The sequence below is a fragment of the Zonotrichia leucophrys genome, chromosome 5 (assembly GCF_028769735.1).
Source record: "Zonotrichia leucophrys gambelii isolate GWCS_2022_RI chromosome 5, RI_Zleu_2.0, whole genome shotgun sequence".
Taxonomy (NCBI): Eukaryota; Metazoa; Chordata; class Aves; order Passeriformes; family Passerellidae; genus Zonotrichia; species Zonotrichia leucophrys.
Genome location: NC_088175.1, coordinates 47,872,224 through 47,889,951, shown reverse-complemented (window position 1 = coordinate 47,889,951; position 17,728 = coordinate 47,872,224). Strand labels below are relative to the sequence as shown.

The 17,728-nt window shown below is 49.1% G+C and overlaps 1 protein-coding gene and 1 long non-coding RNA gene across 6 annotated transcripts in view; one reads left to right on the top strand and one right to left on the bottom strand.

Moving 5' to 3' along the window:
- Positions 1 to 13,100, top strand: part of LOC135448887 (epidermal growth factor receptor kinase substrate 8-like protein 2) — a 49,197-nt gene extending 36,097 nt beyond the window's left edge. The window contains exons 9-21 of one of the 5 annotated variants that reach the window (XM_064715223.1): positions 534 to 613; positions 1,089 to 1,215; positions 1,541 to 1,629; positions 3,040 to 3,114; positions 3,766 to 3,914; positions 4,059 to 4,185; positions 5,149 to 5,264; positions 7,072 to 7,183; positions 8,063 to 8,170; positions 9,003 to 9,147; positions 10,233 to 10,416; positions 10,818 to 10,950; positions 11,288 to 13,100. In XM_064715223.1, coding sequence (XP_064571293.1) covers positions 534 to 613; positions 1,089 to 1,215; positions 1,541 to 1,629; positions 3,040 to 3,114; positions 3,766 to 3,914; positions 4,059 to 4,185; positions 5,149 to 5,264; positions 7,072 to 7,183; positions 8,063 to 8,170; positions 9,003 to 9,147; positions 10,233 to 10,416; positions 10,818 to 10,950; positions 11,288 to 11,359 — 1,517 coding nt within the window. In that variant the 3' untranslated portion in view covers positions 11,360 to 13,100. Of the gene's footprint in view, positions 1 to 533; positions 614 to 1,088; positions 1,216 to 1,540; positions 1,630 to 3,039; positions 3,115 to 3,765; positions 3,915 to 4,058; positions 4,186 to 5,148; positions 5,265 to 7,071; positions 7,184 to 8,062; positions 8,171 to 9,002; positions 9,148 to 10,232; positions 10,506 to 10,817; positions 11,241 to 11,287 lie in introns of those variants that run through there. The other 4 variants (XM_064715224.1, XR_010440601.1, XM_064715221.1 and 1 more) reach the window with 4 other exon arrangements.
- On the bottom strand, positions 7,799 to 14,695 carry LOC135448889 (uncharacterized). The gene is made up of 4 exons (XR_010440602.1): positions 14,249 to 14,695; positions 13,094 to 13,194; positions 10,221 to 10,270; positions 7,799 to 8,935 (listed from the first exon to the last, which is right to left on the bottom strand). It is a non-coding gene; the product is annotated as an uncharacterized LOC135448889 (long non-coding RNA).
- Between the last annotated feature and the right edge of the window lie 3,033 nt (positions 14,696 to 17,728).

The window sequence follows — 17,728 nt, the reverse complement described above, 5'->3', positions numbered from 1 at the left end:
TGCACAGAGCCTGGCACGAGAGCGGATGACAGGAGAAAGTCTTGAGTGATGCCTGTTTGCTGAGATTCCTTCTCCAGGAAACACCTTCCTGCTTTTCCTACAAAACCTGTCCTCAGGGATGGGGTACCTCATCCCCACATTTACAGATGCTCTGGACTTGTCATGGTCCTTTGCCAAAACTGCCTCCCCAGTTCTCCCACTTGGCAGATCCTGCTGTGCTGCCCTTTCCAAGCCCCTGCCCTGAGCTGACACCGTTTGCTTTGCACGAGGGGCCAACCCAGCGATTGTTCCCACTGGAATATCCCCCCCCACACACTGGGTGTGTGGCTTCTGGAAGCCAGGAGGTGCCTCGGGGTTGGGTTTTTTGCAGGATGATTGGCATTAGCACCTGTTAGAAACGTTATTCCTGAGGTGCCCTCACAACCCAGAACAAGCACCCAAACTTGGAGCTACCATCCCATGGACTCCTGTCTTTCATGGAGCCTATTTCCAACCTCTGGTAGTAAATCTGTTTTTCTCTCCCTGGTTTGCAGACTATGACCGACGAAGCTCTGGCTCTCATGACCATGAGGAATCCCGTGCCATGTTAGCACAGAAGATTGAAAAGGAAACGGTGGGTGACAGGGACACTGCACAGTCCATAGGCAGGAGCAGAGGCAGGGAGCAAGGGAGAGGGAGCAGAGGCAGGGAGCAGACATTTAATGCATCATTTAGGCATTTTTCCAATTGATACCTGCTGTGCATAAAGATAAGGTGGCCAAAAGCAAGTCTCCATCACTGCATCAGTGACAATGTCCTCTGACCTGAGGCAGCTCTGCTGATTCCAGCTCTGCTCCTCCCCATCCCACTTGGGTTATTTTCCAGCTGTCCATTAGGAGGGGTCACTTGTCCCCTTGGTAAGGACAGCACACAGCCAGGCCCAGCAGCTCTGTGCTTGCAAAGGGAAGCATTGAGCTGCATTTCACGCCTAGATTACCCACTTGTGTGCATTCTCCCGGGAAATGCAGCAGGCCCTGGGATTCAGGTTCCCAGGTGTGTGCAGTCCAGGCTCACTTTCACGTTGGTCCTTTGGGTTTCTGTCCTCACAGCAAATCCTGAACTGCACCCTGGATGACATTGAAGTGTTCGTTGCCCGGCTCCAGAAGGCTGCAGAGGCATTCCGACAGCTCAACCAAAGGAAGAAAGGGAAGAAGAACAAGAAGAAAGGGCCAGCAGGTGCAGTGCAGCAGCCACAACAAACGGGGAGCACAGGGGGTCATGGATGAAGGTGGGGGGGACACCTCAGCTCCTGGCCCAGCAAGGCTGGATCGATGCCATGGCACAGCCACAGATCCAGGCACACAAGTTTGGGAGGTGCCGCTCTCCGGGGGCACCTCTGGCAGAACACACAGAGGGAGTTTGCCTTTCCCTGAACCCCTGATTTTCAGTAGTTCTGGTCTCAACACCCGTTTCTGCTTGCCTTCTGCATGGCAGGCAGATGGAAGCTGCCCAAAGGGGATGCTCTCACTAACGTGTCCTTCTCTGCCCCTTCTCCTGGCAGAGGGAATGCTGACCCTCCGAGCAAGACCCCCGAGCGAGGCCGAGTTCATTGACTGCTTCCAGAAAACCAAACTGGCTTTCAACCTGTTGGTAAGACACAGAGGAGTTTCCATCCTATGCAGGGACAGGGCTTTCTTTTCCCTGTGAATCCCAGCAGTGAGTGTTTAAAGAGAAACTTGAATGGAAAATACTTACAAGGGACAACAGTGTGAATTCCAGGTTCTTCAGAACTCAGGACAAACATTGTGTCAGACTTATGCAGGTTTTCTGGGACAAGCTGTTAAAACAAAACTAGAAGCACCAAGTCCAGGAAGGGACAGAGCAGCAGAGGGTTGCAGCACCCAGATCTTTTCAGATCCAGGCCTGGGGAGTCTCTACTTGACAGTAACTGAAGTCTCCCATTGCCCTGATATTCCTGACCCCTCTCTTCCCTGCCAGACCCTCTGTATTGTGAAGGGGAAGAAAAGAAAGAGATAAAGATGTTCCCAGTGCTACCAGCTCTGGGAGGCTAATAAGGCAGCAGGAACTCTGTCATGTGTGACCAAACGTGTCCAGCAAACACATCCTCCAAGCTCCTTCCTGGGCAGTCATTAATAAGGAAACCCCAGAGACAGGGTTTGCAGGACACCAAGCTCCAGCCTTTTCTCTGAGAAGCAAATATGGATAATTTGTGCCTGCACAGGATCAGAAGGAACAGCTTATCTCCTGGCAAGAGCCCAGGGTTGAGCATTGAGCAGAGCTGGCACTCTGTGGTGGATCCATGCCACATTCCTCACCACATAGCTGCTAAGTCCCTGGGAAGTGCCCATTCACTGGGTCACCCTGCTGCTAGCGGTTGTTTCTCACTTCCCACTCCACATTCATGCTAATCTCCAGCATTTCAAATGCTTTACATTTCAGTAGGAGCAGGGAGCCTGTCTCTCATGGCAGCAGTGCCAGGAGCCCAGGACAGGAGAAGGATCTTGAATGGAAGCAGAAACTGGAGAGGTTTCTCACCACAGCTCTGCTGATTGCTGCTACCAAAACCCAGTTCTTACAGTAAATTAATCCCAAGTGTTTGCTCCTCCATTCTGCCACAGTTCACCTCAAACACAACTGGATTTGGAGCCTTTCAGTGGCCAGGGCAGCTCCAAGTGCCACAGGCAAGACTTTCCTTTGTCAGCAATTGCAAAGGGACCCTCAAAACACCTATCCTGTTTTCATTCATGGAACTTGTGGGATTCTCAACCCTGCAGGAGTCAGAAGCAACCATAACTCTGGCGTTTTCTCCCTAGGACTTTCAAATTAAGCCAAGGTTTTATGTGTATGTTCAAATTACCTTCCAAGGCACTGATTTAACAGAGAGAAATTAATCAGGAATTTGAAATGGACCCAAAATTAAAATAAATGATTCCTATTCCTCCATCCCTTACTCTTCTCATCAGCCAGCAACACTCCCACCATGTGACAGAGAAGAGAAGGCACACTCAGGTTAGGGTTAAACTGTGTTTCTCTTTCCAGGCCAAACTGAGGAAGCACATCCAGAACCCCAGCGCTTCGGAGCTGGTGCATTTCCTATTTGGGCCACTGGAACTGGTAAATCTTATTCCCAGATCTCACTGGGAACTCCCTTTTCATTTCTACTTCACACCTATAAGGAGACAGATTGTGCAGAAGGGTTAGAAAACTGCTCACACTGTCCACAGCTTTCTCAGGAACTTCCAGAAGTGATGCTGGTTGTTCCTGGCCGCTGATCTGGTTTGCAGCTTAAAGTAAATACAGGAACCCCAACAAATATGAATCTTTCCATCCAATCAATAAAGCTTTACTGTGAGCAAAAGGGGCAGTGAGCTGGGGTTCCCACTGGGAATCTGTCTGGTCTCACCATCAGGCAATTGCACTGAAAATGCTTGGAAGCAGAAATCCCAACTTGGAAAAGGAGCCAGAAGGGACACAGGAATAGCAAGATACTTTCCATTTTTTGAAGTGTCAGCTTGTGACAATTCACTTGTCTGTAGCAACAGCTCATTTATAGATCAGATCTTACTTTGACTCAAATCTAAAAAAATTTCATGTTCCCCTGAACTGTCCAGTCTCCTTCAAAGTCTTAGGTTGATGTTTCTTGAGGTGACTGAGCTGATCTAAGGATCAGCTTTGTCTTTGATTCCTGCTCGTCTGGGTGTCCCTGGTTTGACATTTTGACCATTGCAAGTTCTCTCCTCTTTGTGTGGTTTGTGTGTGACCCAGATCATCAATAGCTGTGGCGGCCCCGAGCTGGCCCGGTCTGTCCTCAGCCCACTGCTTTCTAAAGATGCCACCGATTTCCTGAGAGGACACCTGACACCCAAAGAGATAAACCTCTGGGATTCCCTGGGGGAGACATGGACCAGATCCAGGTGAGGACAGAGCTGCCATCTCCCCAGGCTCCCCAGGCAGAGGGGATGCTTGGATGCCCTGATGCTACTGCTTCTCCTTTGGGAGGATGCTCCCAAAGACACATTCCTGAGAATGTAACCTGATATTCCCACTTTGTGTCCTAGAGCTGAGTGGCCCCGGGACGCGAACATTCCCACCTACATCCCCAAGTTCCGCAATGGCTGGGAACCACCCACGGAAATCTTCCGTGGAGCTCCCTGGGAAATAGACATCGGACACTTGCAAGAGGAGGTTAGTCCTGTGTTGCAGTGTGTTTTAACCTTCCAGGTCCCTTACCCAGGTGTGCCAAAACCCTCCCTTACCCCCTCGCCCCTTGCTGAGTGAGTCCTGACAATCAGGCTTAACATTCCAGCAAAGGCGTGTGTGGTTGGTCAAATTCAAAGGATGCCCCTCAGGCCTGGGGGTCATTGGTCTGTCTAGGTGTCCCTCGTCCCTTGAGACCCCGCCCCCCCCCACCTGGTTGGTGGCTCACCTGTCCCCTTCCCTCCCCACCCCCTGAGCTTAAAAGGTGAAGCATGCCATGTGCTTGCTATTCTGTTGGAGTTCTTCCCAAGATTCAGACATCTGTAACCATGGAATAAACCTTTGGATATTAAACCCTCCAGCAGAATCCCTCCTTTGTCCTCACCTTCGCCTGAAGCCTCTTCCTGAGGTAAACGGAGTTCCTAACAAGCCTGGACTTGTTTAGTGCCCAGCTGAAACCACCAGCCAGCTAAAGGTGTCTCTGGGGTGATACACCACAGCTGCCGCCTTTGGCTCAGCAGCGAGGGTCAGGCTGGCCCAGGCACAATCTACCTGGTAATATTGGGATTCATATTCCAATAGTCCTGTGTCCCTGGGGATCCTCTCTTCCCTCTCCCTCCCCCTTTTCCAGAGAGATGGAGCTGAGGGGGGTGTGGTGGTGTAAAACAAGTAGTTGGATCAAAACTCAGTTGGATCTGGTCGCTTCAACAACCAGAACATTAAATATGGAAAGCAAATTGTGAGGCTGGAAAAGGGCAGCAATAATCAGCCTCTCCCAACTCAAGGCAACAGGACCCTACAATGTCACTGAGCTCCAGGGACACAGGCTTCCCTGAAGAACATCTTGACCAAAAGCTGCCATGCCATGACTCATCTCCCACTATCCCTTTCCTTTTCTCTGTTCAGCTTTCCCCTTTCCTGGTAACACTGACTCCATGTCTGCATTTCCAGCTCTCCTCAGCCAATGGATATCCTTACCGGAACTCCTCACTCAAGCGTGGCCAGACAGCTGAGCAGACACAGCCTGGGGATGCCTTCAAACAGAATGTCACTCCACATGGAAACAGGTAAAGGATCTGCACCCCTGGAGCTTCAGCTCCTACCTTGGAACCTCATGGACACACACAGACACATATGGTGACACTGGGAAACTTGGGCATCCTGGAGACGACTCCCTACCACTATTAATAACCTCCAAGAGAAGATAAAGATCAGCTGAGGGATTATTCCTATGAGCACTGTCTGGTGTTTAACCCCCTGCAGTTCTACAAGGAAAGGAATCCCAGGTGTTTTCCACCACAGGAGACAAAAATATTGGCTGACTTCATCAGTCCATCCATAGGTTTTGTTTCCCAACATCAGCCCACCAAAGTGACCTTCAGGTGCCAAAGATGCTGCACTGTGCTTTGGCTCTCCACATGTTGGAATCATGGAATTACAGAATGTATTGGGTGGGACAGGACCTTAAAGATTACCCAGTTCTAACCCCCTGCCAGGGCCAGGGACACCTTCCACTATCCCAGGTTGCTCCAAGCTCTGTCCAACCTGGCCTTGAACACTTTCTAGGATGGGGCAGCCATGTTTTCTGGGCAATCTGTGCCAGGGCCTCCCCACCCTCACAGGGAAGAATTTCTTCCTAATATGCATCTAAACCCACCCTCTGGAAGCCATTTCCCCTTGTCCTGTCACTCCAGCCTCTTCCTCAAAGTCCCTCTCCAGCTCTCTTGGAGTCCCTTTAGGCACTGGAAAGGGCTCTAAAGGTTCCCTGGAACGTTCTCTTCTCCAGGTTGAACATTCCCAGCTCTCCCAGCCTGTCTGTGTAATGCTCCAGCCCTTGGAGCACTTCCTGGCCTCCTCTGGACACCCTTGAGGATCTCTCCACTCATCCCAGAGCCACCACAGGCTGCAGACAGAAGCTGCCCTAAGGGAAGGGCACACACAAACCTTGCCCTGTTGGAAACACAGGGCCAGGGAAGAGTGGCCCAAGCTCCCAGCGCTGCTGGAAAACATTCCAGCTGAAGAACGAGCTTTGTTTCACTGGAGACAGCAGCTCCCTCTTGGCTTTAGACACAACCAAAGGCAAACCCACTGATTAGAGGCTGAATAAAAAAATAGATTCCAGTCCTGCCCACCTCTCCCCCAGGGAACTGACAAGGTGCCAGGTTCAGACAACTCTTCTTAATGAGACAGAATTCTAGAAAATGGAGAAAAACCCTTTCATCAGAAGTCTCAGAAAGTTCACTTCCAAACCCAGAACCAACCAGCCACTCTTTTGCCTCAGGTTTTTTCCCAAGGGAAAGATGGCTCTTCCACCTTTCAACAGCTTCAATGCTCATTTTCCATCACCAGTTACTCCTTGGTACAAAACCTTCATCAAAGTACTTCTAGTTCAGAGTTTAGAGGCTCCATCTGCTTCCTTGTTTACATGAGCTCACACCTTGAAAATTGTCACATCTCTTGAGTGTCACCACTCTTCCAGACTTCCCCATGAATCCTCTGTCATGACTTGACACATCACTTTGCAGGAATTGGAGTCAAGGTTTCAGCTGACCATCCATTTTTCTGTCACCAGCTCTAGTCTGGGAAAAAAAAAACCCTCAAGCCAGTTTTTCCATGCTTTTCTGTTCTAATCTAAAAGATTTATAAGCTTTACTACAAGAATTTAAATCCACAGCAAAAGACCTTAAACCAAATTATATCAGCAAAATAATAATTTTTTTCTCATTTACCCTATCACTGGTCTTGGTAGGAACATCAGGTGGTAGAGATGCAGTGTGGAATAGGGAAAGGATCATTTCTCTTCTCCAATTTCAATTTTCTTGGCCTTGTAATTGGATGGGCCTCCACTAAAACTCCAGTTTTCCTCTCCTGCAGGAATTTTGAGGCCCAGGGAGTGGCTGTGCCCAGGAGATTTGCCAAAATCCGCTACGATTTCACTGCACGAAACGCCAACGAGCTGTCGGTGCTGAAGGATGAAATCCTGGAGGTACGTGAGCACTCCTGGGAAAGGTGTGTCCCCTCCCCTTCCAGGGGCAGCACAGAGCTCAGCAGGGCAGCCAACTCCTTGTCCCTGGTGGTGTGTGACAGTGACACAGAGCTCAGCATGGCAGCCAGCACCAACCCCTTGTCCCTGGTGATGTGTGACAGTGACACAGAGCTCAGGAGGGCAGCCAGCACCAGTTCCATTTCCCCTGGTGGTGTGTGACAGTGACACAGCTGTGCTCCAACCCAAGCTGGCACAGGCTGCCTGTGCTGGGCTGTGTCCCCTCCTCAGCTTGGACACATCGGTCCCATCCCAACCACGGTGAGGGAAGGACAACAACAACTCCCTGTCCTGCCCTGCTCATCCCCTGCTGGGTCTGTGCTCCTTATTACCACTTCCCCCTCCATGAGGAATTGTTTTCTCTGAAAAATACTTTTTTCATAACCTTTCTCTTCCTGCATCTGGATAGTGTGGGACATTACTTGGGCTAACACTGATCTGTGACCTGGGGAAAAGGTTTCTGTGCAAAATGTAGATTTTTAAAAATTTATTTATTTATTTTAGCACAAAAATACACCAGAAATTCAGTCATTGGAAAAAAAAAAAGATCTGGAGAAACAGGGACATTACATAGCAAGCATGAGTTCTTCAGCACCCAGAGGTGCTCTCCTCTTCATCCTTATGATAAATTCTGATGCCTTCCAGGAAAAGTTTCAATCCTGGATTTCATCTAAGAGGAGCAGATCTAATCAGAGCTCCTGGCCTCAGTGATGTCCTTCTGGCAACTTCACCTTCTGGGTGGTCCATCCCCACTGTATCCTGGTTGTATATGCCTGAAAGCCCATGTTCCCACTAGCAGATTTATTTCTGTCCCTCTCTCAGGTGTTGGAAGATAATAAACAATGGTGGAAGTTGCTCAACCGGAGTGGCCAGGCTGGTTACGTTCCATACAATATCCTGGATGTGGTGACACTGGAAGAGCTTGAACAGGTCTGTAGTCAGGTGGTACCTGACTGGTACAATCTGCCTCTGGGAATAATCTTGTCATTAGATCTCCCTGGATTTCTTAGGATACTATGCACAAGTCAGGATGAACCCTCAGAAATAGACAAAGTCAGGAAATTCCTGAATCTCCTATGATAAAACTCCCATTTTGCCATGACCACTTTCCCAAATAAGGCCTATCCTTCCCATTTGTGCAGCTGCCTCCTGTCTTCCAAGTTTGTCCATGTCAAGCTTTTTGCTGGGGATTAAATAAAGATGGACACTTCCCTCACCTAGTTCAGTTCAGCAGCAGGAACACATCACTCCAGTGGAGGCAGATGGAAATGCCATTTAAGTGAGAATTAAGTGAATACTGCAACTTGCACTACAGAAATGTGGAGCTGGAGTGTTCTGAACACCCTAGGGAAGCATGGAATTGCTTCCCAATTTTGGTGTTGCAGAGTTTGGACAAAGCCAAAGGGGGCCCAGCAAGCTTCTGGATAAATCCTTGCTAGTTTAATCAAAATGTCAAAAAACTTCTCAGTCTCCTCCAGGCCCTTGGCAGTGGTCACGCTTCACATCCCAGCTATGGAGCAGTGAGGCTTTGCCTTCCAATGGGATTGAACATGTTTGGCATGTTTAGAATTCTCTCATGCAAACCTCAGACTTTGCTTTGGGTTCTTCATTCTCATAAATTAACTTCTTCCGTGCAGTTCCACCTGAGGTCTCACCAGTCCCACATCAGCACAAGGACAACATGGCTGTTTGTCTCTTAAGAGAAAATGAAAAAAGGCAGAAAAAAAATCTTACTTTTTTTTTTTGTCCCTCCCTTTCTAAGCAGTCTAACCAGAGGTACAAAGGAGACCTGAGCCCCAGGGGCTATGGCCCATCCAGTCCAACTCACAAGCTGCCAGCCAGCTACGCCGGGGATAAGTGGGGCAGTGAGATGTTATCACGCAACTCTACACAGGACGCCAAAGAACGTACGTGTGTGCCTCACCCTGTGTCCCACACTGGGGTCCCCTGGGTTTGGGTGCTCTGGGGACCAGACCTACCCAAAGGGCTCCCCTGCACCCTTCAGTGATCAGAAATAGAAGAGCACCAGGTCTGGAGGCCATTGCAGGTAGGACAAGAGCAAAGAGAGCAGCCCTGGAGCTTGTGACACCTCCCAGGCTCTCGGGCAGCTCGGGACAAGCAGAGCAATAAGTGATCACCCCATTCCTCCTTCCTCCAGCTTGACCTTCCTCCTCCTCCTCCCAAGGAGAGAGTTTCCTTTCTCTTCCAAAGCATTTAAATGTGTCTAAGGAAGAGCTCAGGTCAATCCCTTTCTCTCCTTTCCTTTTGCTCATATCCTGCCACACATGCAGCGCCTGCTGGGCTGGTTCCTTTATGTGGTTCCACAGAATTCCCAGCCAAACAGGAGATCCACGTCCCTCCTTCACCCTGCTCATGTTGTGGGGGTCACAGAGCAGGAAAGAAACCAGGGGCCCCACTCTCCTCAGCCCTTATCCCACCCTGTCCACTCTTGGAAGGAGGAGCCCTTTAGGGACGATGGAAAGCCCCTCAATACAAGGACTCCAATCTGTTCATAACACCCAGTTATTCTCTGCAGTCCTCAGGAATTTCATGGGGAAAGTGACACTGGATGAAGTGTCACTGGAGTTTTCCCAGAGTCACAGGGATCTTGAAGCTCATCCCATCATGAGTGTGTTCCTCACTCCCAGTTTGTGCTTCCTGCTGCTTCTGTTCCGCTGTGGAGCAAAACCTGGGGCTCTGGGATCAGCAAATCACTGACTAGAAGTAGCAGAGAGGAGAAAAGGTCTCAATCCCAACTCTCCAATTGTAGATCCTCACACATCTGTCCTTCCACACCAGGCAACAGCCCAGGGGTGATGGGAGGGAAATAAATGGCAGCACAGGGGCTCAGGAAAAGGGGAACCACTTTTCTGGGCAGAATTTAAATAATATTGCTGAGCCACACCCCCATTTTTCTAACAATTTCCCCACCAACACATTTAATGGGATTTTTGACTGAAGATTTGATCTCATTCCCTACCTGTTTCTGCAGAACTTATTCACCAAATGGATGAGCTGAACGACGAGCTGCTAAAGAAGATCACAAACAATAAAATTCAGCCTCCCCACAGGAATTTCAAAGTGGAAAAGCCTCAGCAAGTTTTTGTGCCCCTCACCTTTGAATCCAGCACTGAAGAAGTCAAAGCCTGGCTGGAGGCCAAGTCCTTCAGCAAAGAGTAAGATTTGCTCTGTTGCCACATGAAACGCTCGTCCTGCCCTGGAGAAGGAGCTGGGGAGGCCACTGGCACCATCTCACCTGGGACAGGTCACTGGGATTTACCTCCAGAGCCTGTGCTGTAAACTAGATTTCAGCCCTATTAAACCCAGGCTCTGTAACCAGCATGTTCAGAGCCCCAGCTCACTCCCTTTCTATCTTATATACCTTTTCTTGGAGAAAAACAATCCACGAACCAAAGCCACGGCCTGAGATGCCACTGGAATCACAGCTGGCAGCCTGGCACAGCCCCAGGGCTGTGACACCACCCCAGTGCAGCTCCCAGGCTCCCCTCTCCCACTGCTCACCTCTGGCACGAGGCACTGCAGCTCAGCCATCCTCCCCCCCTTTGTGTCTCCCCAGGACCGTGGAACACCTGGGCATCCTCACCGGAGCTCAGCTCTTCTCCCTCAACAGAGAGGAGCTGAAGAAGGTGTGTGGTGATGAGGGGAACAGAGTGTACAGCAAGATCACGGTGGAGAAAAACCAGCTGGAGGTGAGTGTTCTCTGGGTAATTCCTGCTGGAATGGGGGGCTGTGCCAGCAGTGGCACATCGCTCATTAAACAGACATTTTAAGAAACACAATTGGGGAAAAAAAGAATGCAACCAAAACTACACAAGCAATAAAATACACATAAAAATTCTGAAGTGTCTTTTAAGCTAGAAGGCCCCAAATCCATAAGATCTCCCTGTTTCCACTAATTAATCTGCTTTTTACTGATATCACCTATCCCTTTGAAACTAGCTCTCCTCCCACAGCATTTATTAAATACTGCAATTTAACCACAGCTTGAAGTTCAGATCCAAACTTGCTGTTTTGTTTCCATTCCAGAAAAGCAGAGGGGAGACAGAGCTCCAGGAGATCATGAAGCGCCGCCAGGAAAGGATTGATTCTGCTAATTAAAGTCTCTCTGCTTTATTTCAGCTCTTAGCCCTCAGTAGTGCAGAAAAAAGGGAATGAAAGCAGTGATTCCCGGCCCAGGCCGGAGGCAGCAGAGCTCCCCTTGGGCTCCAGCTGCCATCAGAGTGACAATTCCTCCAACACTCTGGGGAAGGGTTGGCAATAAGACCACATCCCACTGGGAGAGGTGTTTTAATTTTGCATGAAGTATTTTTTTTATAACTATGTATTTTATACTGAGATTTTCCGTGCATGCGATCGGAGCAGGATTCCCGCGGGGCTGGATGGACGACAAGGGTGGATTCAAACAGAGAGCCCAGAGCTTTTCCCAAGGGCTGTCCCTGCTCCCAGCCCTGGCTGCAGAGCAGGGCTGGCACACAGCTCAGGAGGGGCCAGCTCAGGGCCTGGAGCCTGCACCCGGCAGTGAGGCTGCAGAACAACCCTGCACTGCTGTGGGTTCAAGGAAAGGACATCAGAGCTCATCCTGTTCCCCCCCATCAGGGGCAGGGACGCCTTTCCCAAGCCCAAGCTGTTCAAATGCTGTCCAGCCTGGCCTTGGACACTGCCAGGGATGGGCAGCCTAAGGCAGCCCCACTTCCATTCCCTCCTCAGTGCAGGTGTCCCCTGCAGCCCGTGAGCACAGCCCGGTGACAGCTCCCTGTCCCCCTCCTGTCCCCTGTGCCCCTCACTGGACAAGGCTGGAATGGCAACACACATTCCCAAAGTCTGGCTGCTTCCCTAAACCCACAGACCAGTTGGTGCTGCCTCTGAGCAGCTGAAATGAGCTCTCAGTGCCTGGGAAGGAGCAGGAGTGACAAACAAAGGGATCTGAACGTGGACATGGGTGAGCTCCCCCTGCCCACTGCTGCTGATGCACAGGCCCGGGCTCAGGGCAGCTGTGCAGTTTCCCTGGGCCACTGACCCTGCCCTGGAATGCTGTGGGGCTGCCAAACCCGGCCTCAGACCAGGAGAAGATAAGCCCTGACCATTTGCTCCCGTTCCAGGCACACCCACAGCCCTTCCCAGGGTGTTGGTCACTCGCCCCCTTCTTCACGTTTTCACTGCAGAAAGTCAGCTGAAGTTATTCCCAAATAGCTGAAACCCCAAAGCACACTGGGGAAGGCAGGTTTAACTCCAAATACATGGGCACAAGGAAAAAAAATCTAATTTAGCACAGGGTGTTGCTCTTGACTTCCTGTTTTCCTTCATAAAGTTATGTGCATTTCTATATAACAGTCTGTAAATAGGGGGTGAGGAAAATCTCTCTCCCTGGAGGCAGAATTAGCGATTATGCTTCCAAAATTTACTCACAATTTCAAAACTCAAGCAAGCAGCGTAGTTCCTGTCCACAGCAAGTTTGGCACACTGCATTTCTGTCTCTGTTTACCTGACAGACCAAGCTGATTGCAAAGCAGTGAAGCAAACACAGCTCCAGAGCTGCCCACAGCCCAGGGACAGTTGGCTTTTCTCTCTCAGCACTGCTCAGTCTTTGCCCAAATCTGTGTCTGTCCTTGCACATTTAATGGAAAAAGCTTTAACACAGCCTTGGGGAACTCGTGTCTCAATCTGAGAGCACCAGAGCACCTCAGGTTTGCTTTATTCCTGACTGTCTCCCATGGATAATCTGTTTTCTTCATCTGAAAGAGGACGCTGCTGGCAGCAGCAGAACCAGGGTGCAGGCAGGGGGGGATCCTGGGTTTGGTCACAGCCCTGCTGGGATCTGAGAAGGGCACTCACCTTGTCAGGGAGGGATGAAGAGGACAATCCTCCTGAGAAGCCCTGGCTCTGGAAGAGGGTGAAGGGAAGCAGCATGGCAAGCACAGGAGGCGAAAGAGTTTCTAAAATGAAAATAAAACCAAATGTTGAGCTAGGAAACACCCCACCTTCTAGTCCTGGGGTGTAGAGGAAAGCAAAGCACAGGGAATTGCAGTTATCTGGCATTTTAACAGGAATGTACACGACAGCTCTGTAAAGCTGGGAGCCACAGGAGCACTTCCCAAAACAAACATCTCAGCAGGCCTCACTGCAGAGGTCACTTTTACAAATTTCCATGCGACTGAGCTGTGCATCTCTTCTGTTTGTACTGCCTGCAGACACTGCTATAAAGTACTGTACACTGATGTACCTGAGCGAAGGAGACAATGATATAACCATGCACTGTACAAGAGTTATTAAAATAGCTAAGTTATACTTATAAATCCATCTCTGTCTCTTTCACTGGGTTTTGTAAATCCATGTCTGTCTCTTTCACTGGGTTCTCATAATGGTTTGTCACTGACAGTCTGAGAAACTCAGCAAAAGCTCTGAAACCACACATTTCCTTTTGGGTTTGGGGATTGACATTCAATAGGAAGGGTGTTATGGCCTGGATAGCTGAGTTTTAAATACAGGGGCAAACTATGACAAGGCTGTACAAAAGCAGCATTTGGACCCGATGGTCCACTGGAACACGTGAACAGGTCCTGGCAGGGGCACAGCATTGCCATCAGGTCCTGCAGCACAGCTGTTTGTACTTCAGGGCTTCTGTCTTTTGGTACAGACCCACTGGAATTTACCCTCATAATTTGGCAAGAATTAACATTAACCCAAGAGTTCGAGGGCATCACCTGTGTGTGGTCTCAGTCAGTATAACTGGGGTTTGGGGGCGAAAAACTACTTTAAAGGTGTGATCAAACCTCTGTACAACCCTGTCAGGATTACAGGCAGCAGACCAGGTATGTTGCTAAAAATTACAGAAATTATTTACTTGAATTAATAACAAGGACTAAAAGACCTTAATTAATCACTCCTGAGCATAGGGGCTGTAAGTGCTGGCACAGGGCACCCTGTGTGAAGGAATACTGCAGCAATGACATTCAACACCACCAATTACCAGGACAAACTGTCACTGACCCAGAACAACAGCCAGGGGTAAATCTCCATCTCTGCCCAGAGCGGGGGCCTCGGGCGGTGTCTGCCTCAGGGGGGCTCTACAGACTTGTGGTGACACAGAGCCCGTGACCGACACCACCACGTCCAGAAGAGGCTGTTTGTGTTATTTTCTCGACTATTTTCTCGTTTCATGTATTCCCCAGGCAGAGGCCACGAACGATCTCCCCGGGGGCCTGACGCAGCAGCCGCGCCCGCCGCTCACCGGGGCAGGGCCGGGGTTCGGGGTTCGGGTTCGGCGGGGTCTCCCTCAGAGCCGGGCCCGCTCCGCGCCCGCTCAGGGGGCCTCTCGCCTCAGGGACCGGCACAGACGCTGCCCCGGCACTGCCTGCCGCCGCCTCCCGCTCGCCCGCGGCGCCTCTGATCAACACCGCTGTCCCCACTGGCACGCCTTTCTAGACATAGGGTCTATCCTTGGCGCCATTTTCTCCCTACTCAAAGCGCGTGCGCGAAACGTCGCCACATGGGAAAGGGCGCGATACACCTAAGCCGCCATCTTAGGTGTGGTATCACGTGAGTTCTGCCCGGCCCCGCCATCTTGTGTGCTGGTAGCAGCCGGGCCCGAGCCGTTCCGCCACCTCCGGCCCGGGCCGCCCTCCTGGGCGTTGCCGATTCGATTTGCGGCCGGTTCCGCCCCCGTGGGAGGGACGATTGTCGCTGTCCGTCACACGCGCACAAAAGCCCCGCAGAGCTCGACTGTGAAAAACGCCAATCACTTGTTTTTAAAATTTTACAAGTTTAATAGTAATAAAGTGGTTATAAAAATAATAATATAATTAGAGTAATAATAATTTGGACAAGTATGAGTCAATAGAGACAAAGAGTTACGGACGTCTGGGTACCTTTTTCTGGGCAGCATAAGCTCGAAAAAGGACCCCCGTTAACAGAGGATTAACCTTTAAAAGCAATAGCCTGTTGCATATTCATACGCCTCATACATGATGCATAAATTCCATTCAAACACAGGATTCCCTCTGATCAGTGTCAGCTTCTTCCCTCTAATCCTAACAGTGCCTTCAAGGCGGGAAGAAGTTCGTTTCTTCTGATAAGAAGGCAATAAATTCTTTTTCTCTGAAAGATTTAGGTGTCCTGTGGCTGCTATCTCGCTGCGAGTCCTTTCTTTAAAACAAAGCATCTTACATAGCATCGTTTCTATTTTAACAATTTTTATAACCTAAAACTATATTTAACACCATACTTAAGAAAATTAATACAGCATTGCTTTCTAACACAACACATATAATATTCATTTTAATATTTGAGAAAAGCCAATCATAATTGCATTTATCACATGCATTTATCACAGACAAGTATGAGACAATAGAAACAGAGTTACGGACGTCTGGGTACCTTTTTCTGGGCAGCATAAGCTCGAAAAAGGACCCCCGTTAACAGAGGATTAACCTTTAAAAGCAATAGCCTGTTGCATATTCATACGCCTCATACATGATGCATAAATTCCATTCAAAAACAGGATTCTGTCTGGTGATCTTGTACTTCTTCCTCTTAATTCTAACGGCGTCGTTCTGGCTGAGCGAGGCGGGAAGTTACTTTCTCCTGATAACAGGACAATAAATTATCTTTCTCTGAAAGGTTTAGGTGTCCTGTGGCTGCTATCTCGCTGCAAATCCTTTCTTTAGAAAAAAGTATCCTACATAGCATAGTTTCTATTTTAACATTTTGTTATAACCTAAAACTATATTTAACACACTACTTAAGAGAATTAATACAGCATTACTTTCTAACACAACACATATAATATTCATTTTAATATTTGACAAAAGCCAATCATTAAATAAGCATTTTTCACTTCGACCGAGCCCCTCTGGCACCGCCTCGCCCTGCCGCCGTCCGCAGTCCCAGGTCTCTCATGAGTTTCTTGCCCATGTAACACAGAAACCACCTCTCATCAACACTGTGTCACAGTTCGCCTCTTCTGTGCATGCAAAAGCTTCATTAGTCACGAGCATCACAAAGGCCTCCAGAGTCTGTGAGTCAAGGGCAGTTGTGAAAAAAACCCTGCTTTCTGCTCATTCAGTTTTCTTTATGACAAATATCTGTTATTGATCACATTTCCAATAACAGCAGGCAGCTAATCTATGTTCCTGGCAGGATATTCCTGTCCAAGTCTGTGACAATTTCTTTTTGCAGCTGCCTCATACGTCAGCGTTTGCAGATCCTAATTGTGATAAATAGGTATGATTCGCGCTGATAAAAATTGGAACAGTAATCAATATTGATACAGTAATTAATATTTGAGAATAATAAAATAGTTAAAAATTGTAATGCCAAAGAAGAGAGGCTCCACCCCCCCCTTCCCAGCAGATGTTCACAAGGACCACAGGAAAGAAACTGAAGATACAGTTGCTAAAAATGAGCAAAGAATCTGGTTGGGTCCCAGAAAATGCTAATTATAAGGGATTTATTGCCTTGATATGTAGATATAGTGATATGTTAGTCTTGGCTTACATTGTACTGGCTTGATGCGCATGTGTAACCCAAAGGTGAATTAAAGGACAACGAAGAAGACTACAGGGCCTTCATCAGTGACGACCCCCAAAGACTTGTGCGACCACCAAACCGAGTGGTGGCGCATGCGTGGTAAAGGTGGTAATGAGGGCGAAGATAGAAAAGTGACGAACAGAAAATGGGAGGAGATGGCATTGATACATGGCATATAAGGGGTGACTTTCACTTGGCAAGCTTGTACGTGAGGTGACAAGGGTCCCAGAACTCTGCCCTCTGTTCCCCGCGGTATCTTTTGCTTATGCGCTATTATTTGAACCAAATTATCCCTTATTTATATATTTCCTAAACTATTTAATTAAAGTTGCTGCTACCTTAAATATTGTTCGGGTTTTTTTGATGGGATAATTGGGCAAACATAACACTAATGCAGAGGGGAACAGGACATCTGTAGCCTTGAGACCCTGCAGATGCTGGATTTGATGAAGATTTCAGCTCTCAGAGAGGCGAACAGGCAGTCCTGGCTCATTGCAGTTCCCGGCACGAACACGAGGGGGTGCTGCAGGACAGGCTGTCGGAGTGCGGCCTCTACGGGCGCTCACCCTCTGCCCCGTTGTTTCTCCTGAGCTCTTCCCTCAGCCCTGTCAACGAGCAGGAAAAATCTCGTCTCACTTCCCGGTCGTGCTCCGGCACTGGAAGCAGTGATGACATATTCATAAAATCCTGGAATGTTCCGGGTGGGAAGGGACCTTGAAGCCCATTCCATTCCACCCTCTGCCATGAACAGCGACACCTTCCACTATCGCACGTTGCTCCAAGCCCCGTCCAACTTGGCCTTAGACGCTTCCAGTCACTCCAGGCTCCTGTGTATTACTGCAACCTATCAGACTAATAAGACTAATTGTTTCTTGGAATGCTGTTGGAGAGAAGGTAGTTTATGAGGCTGAGGATCACATTGACACATACACTTCTGGGAGC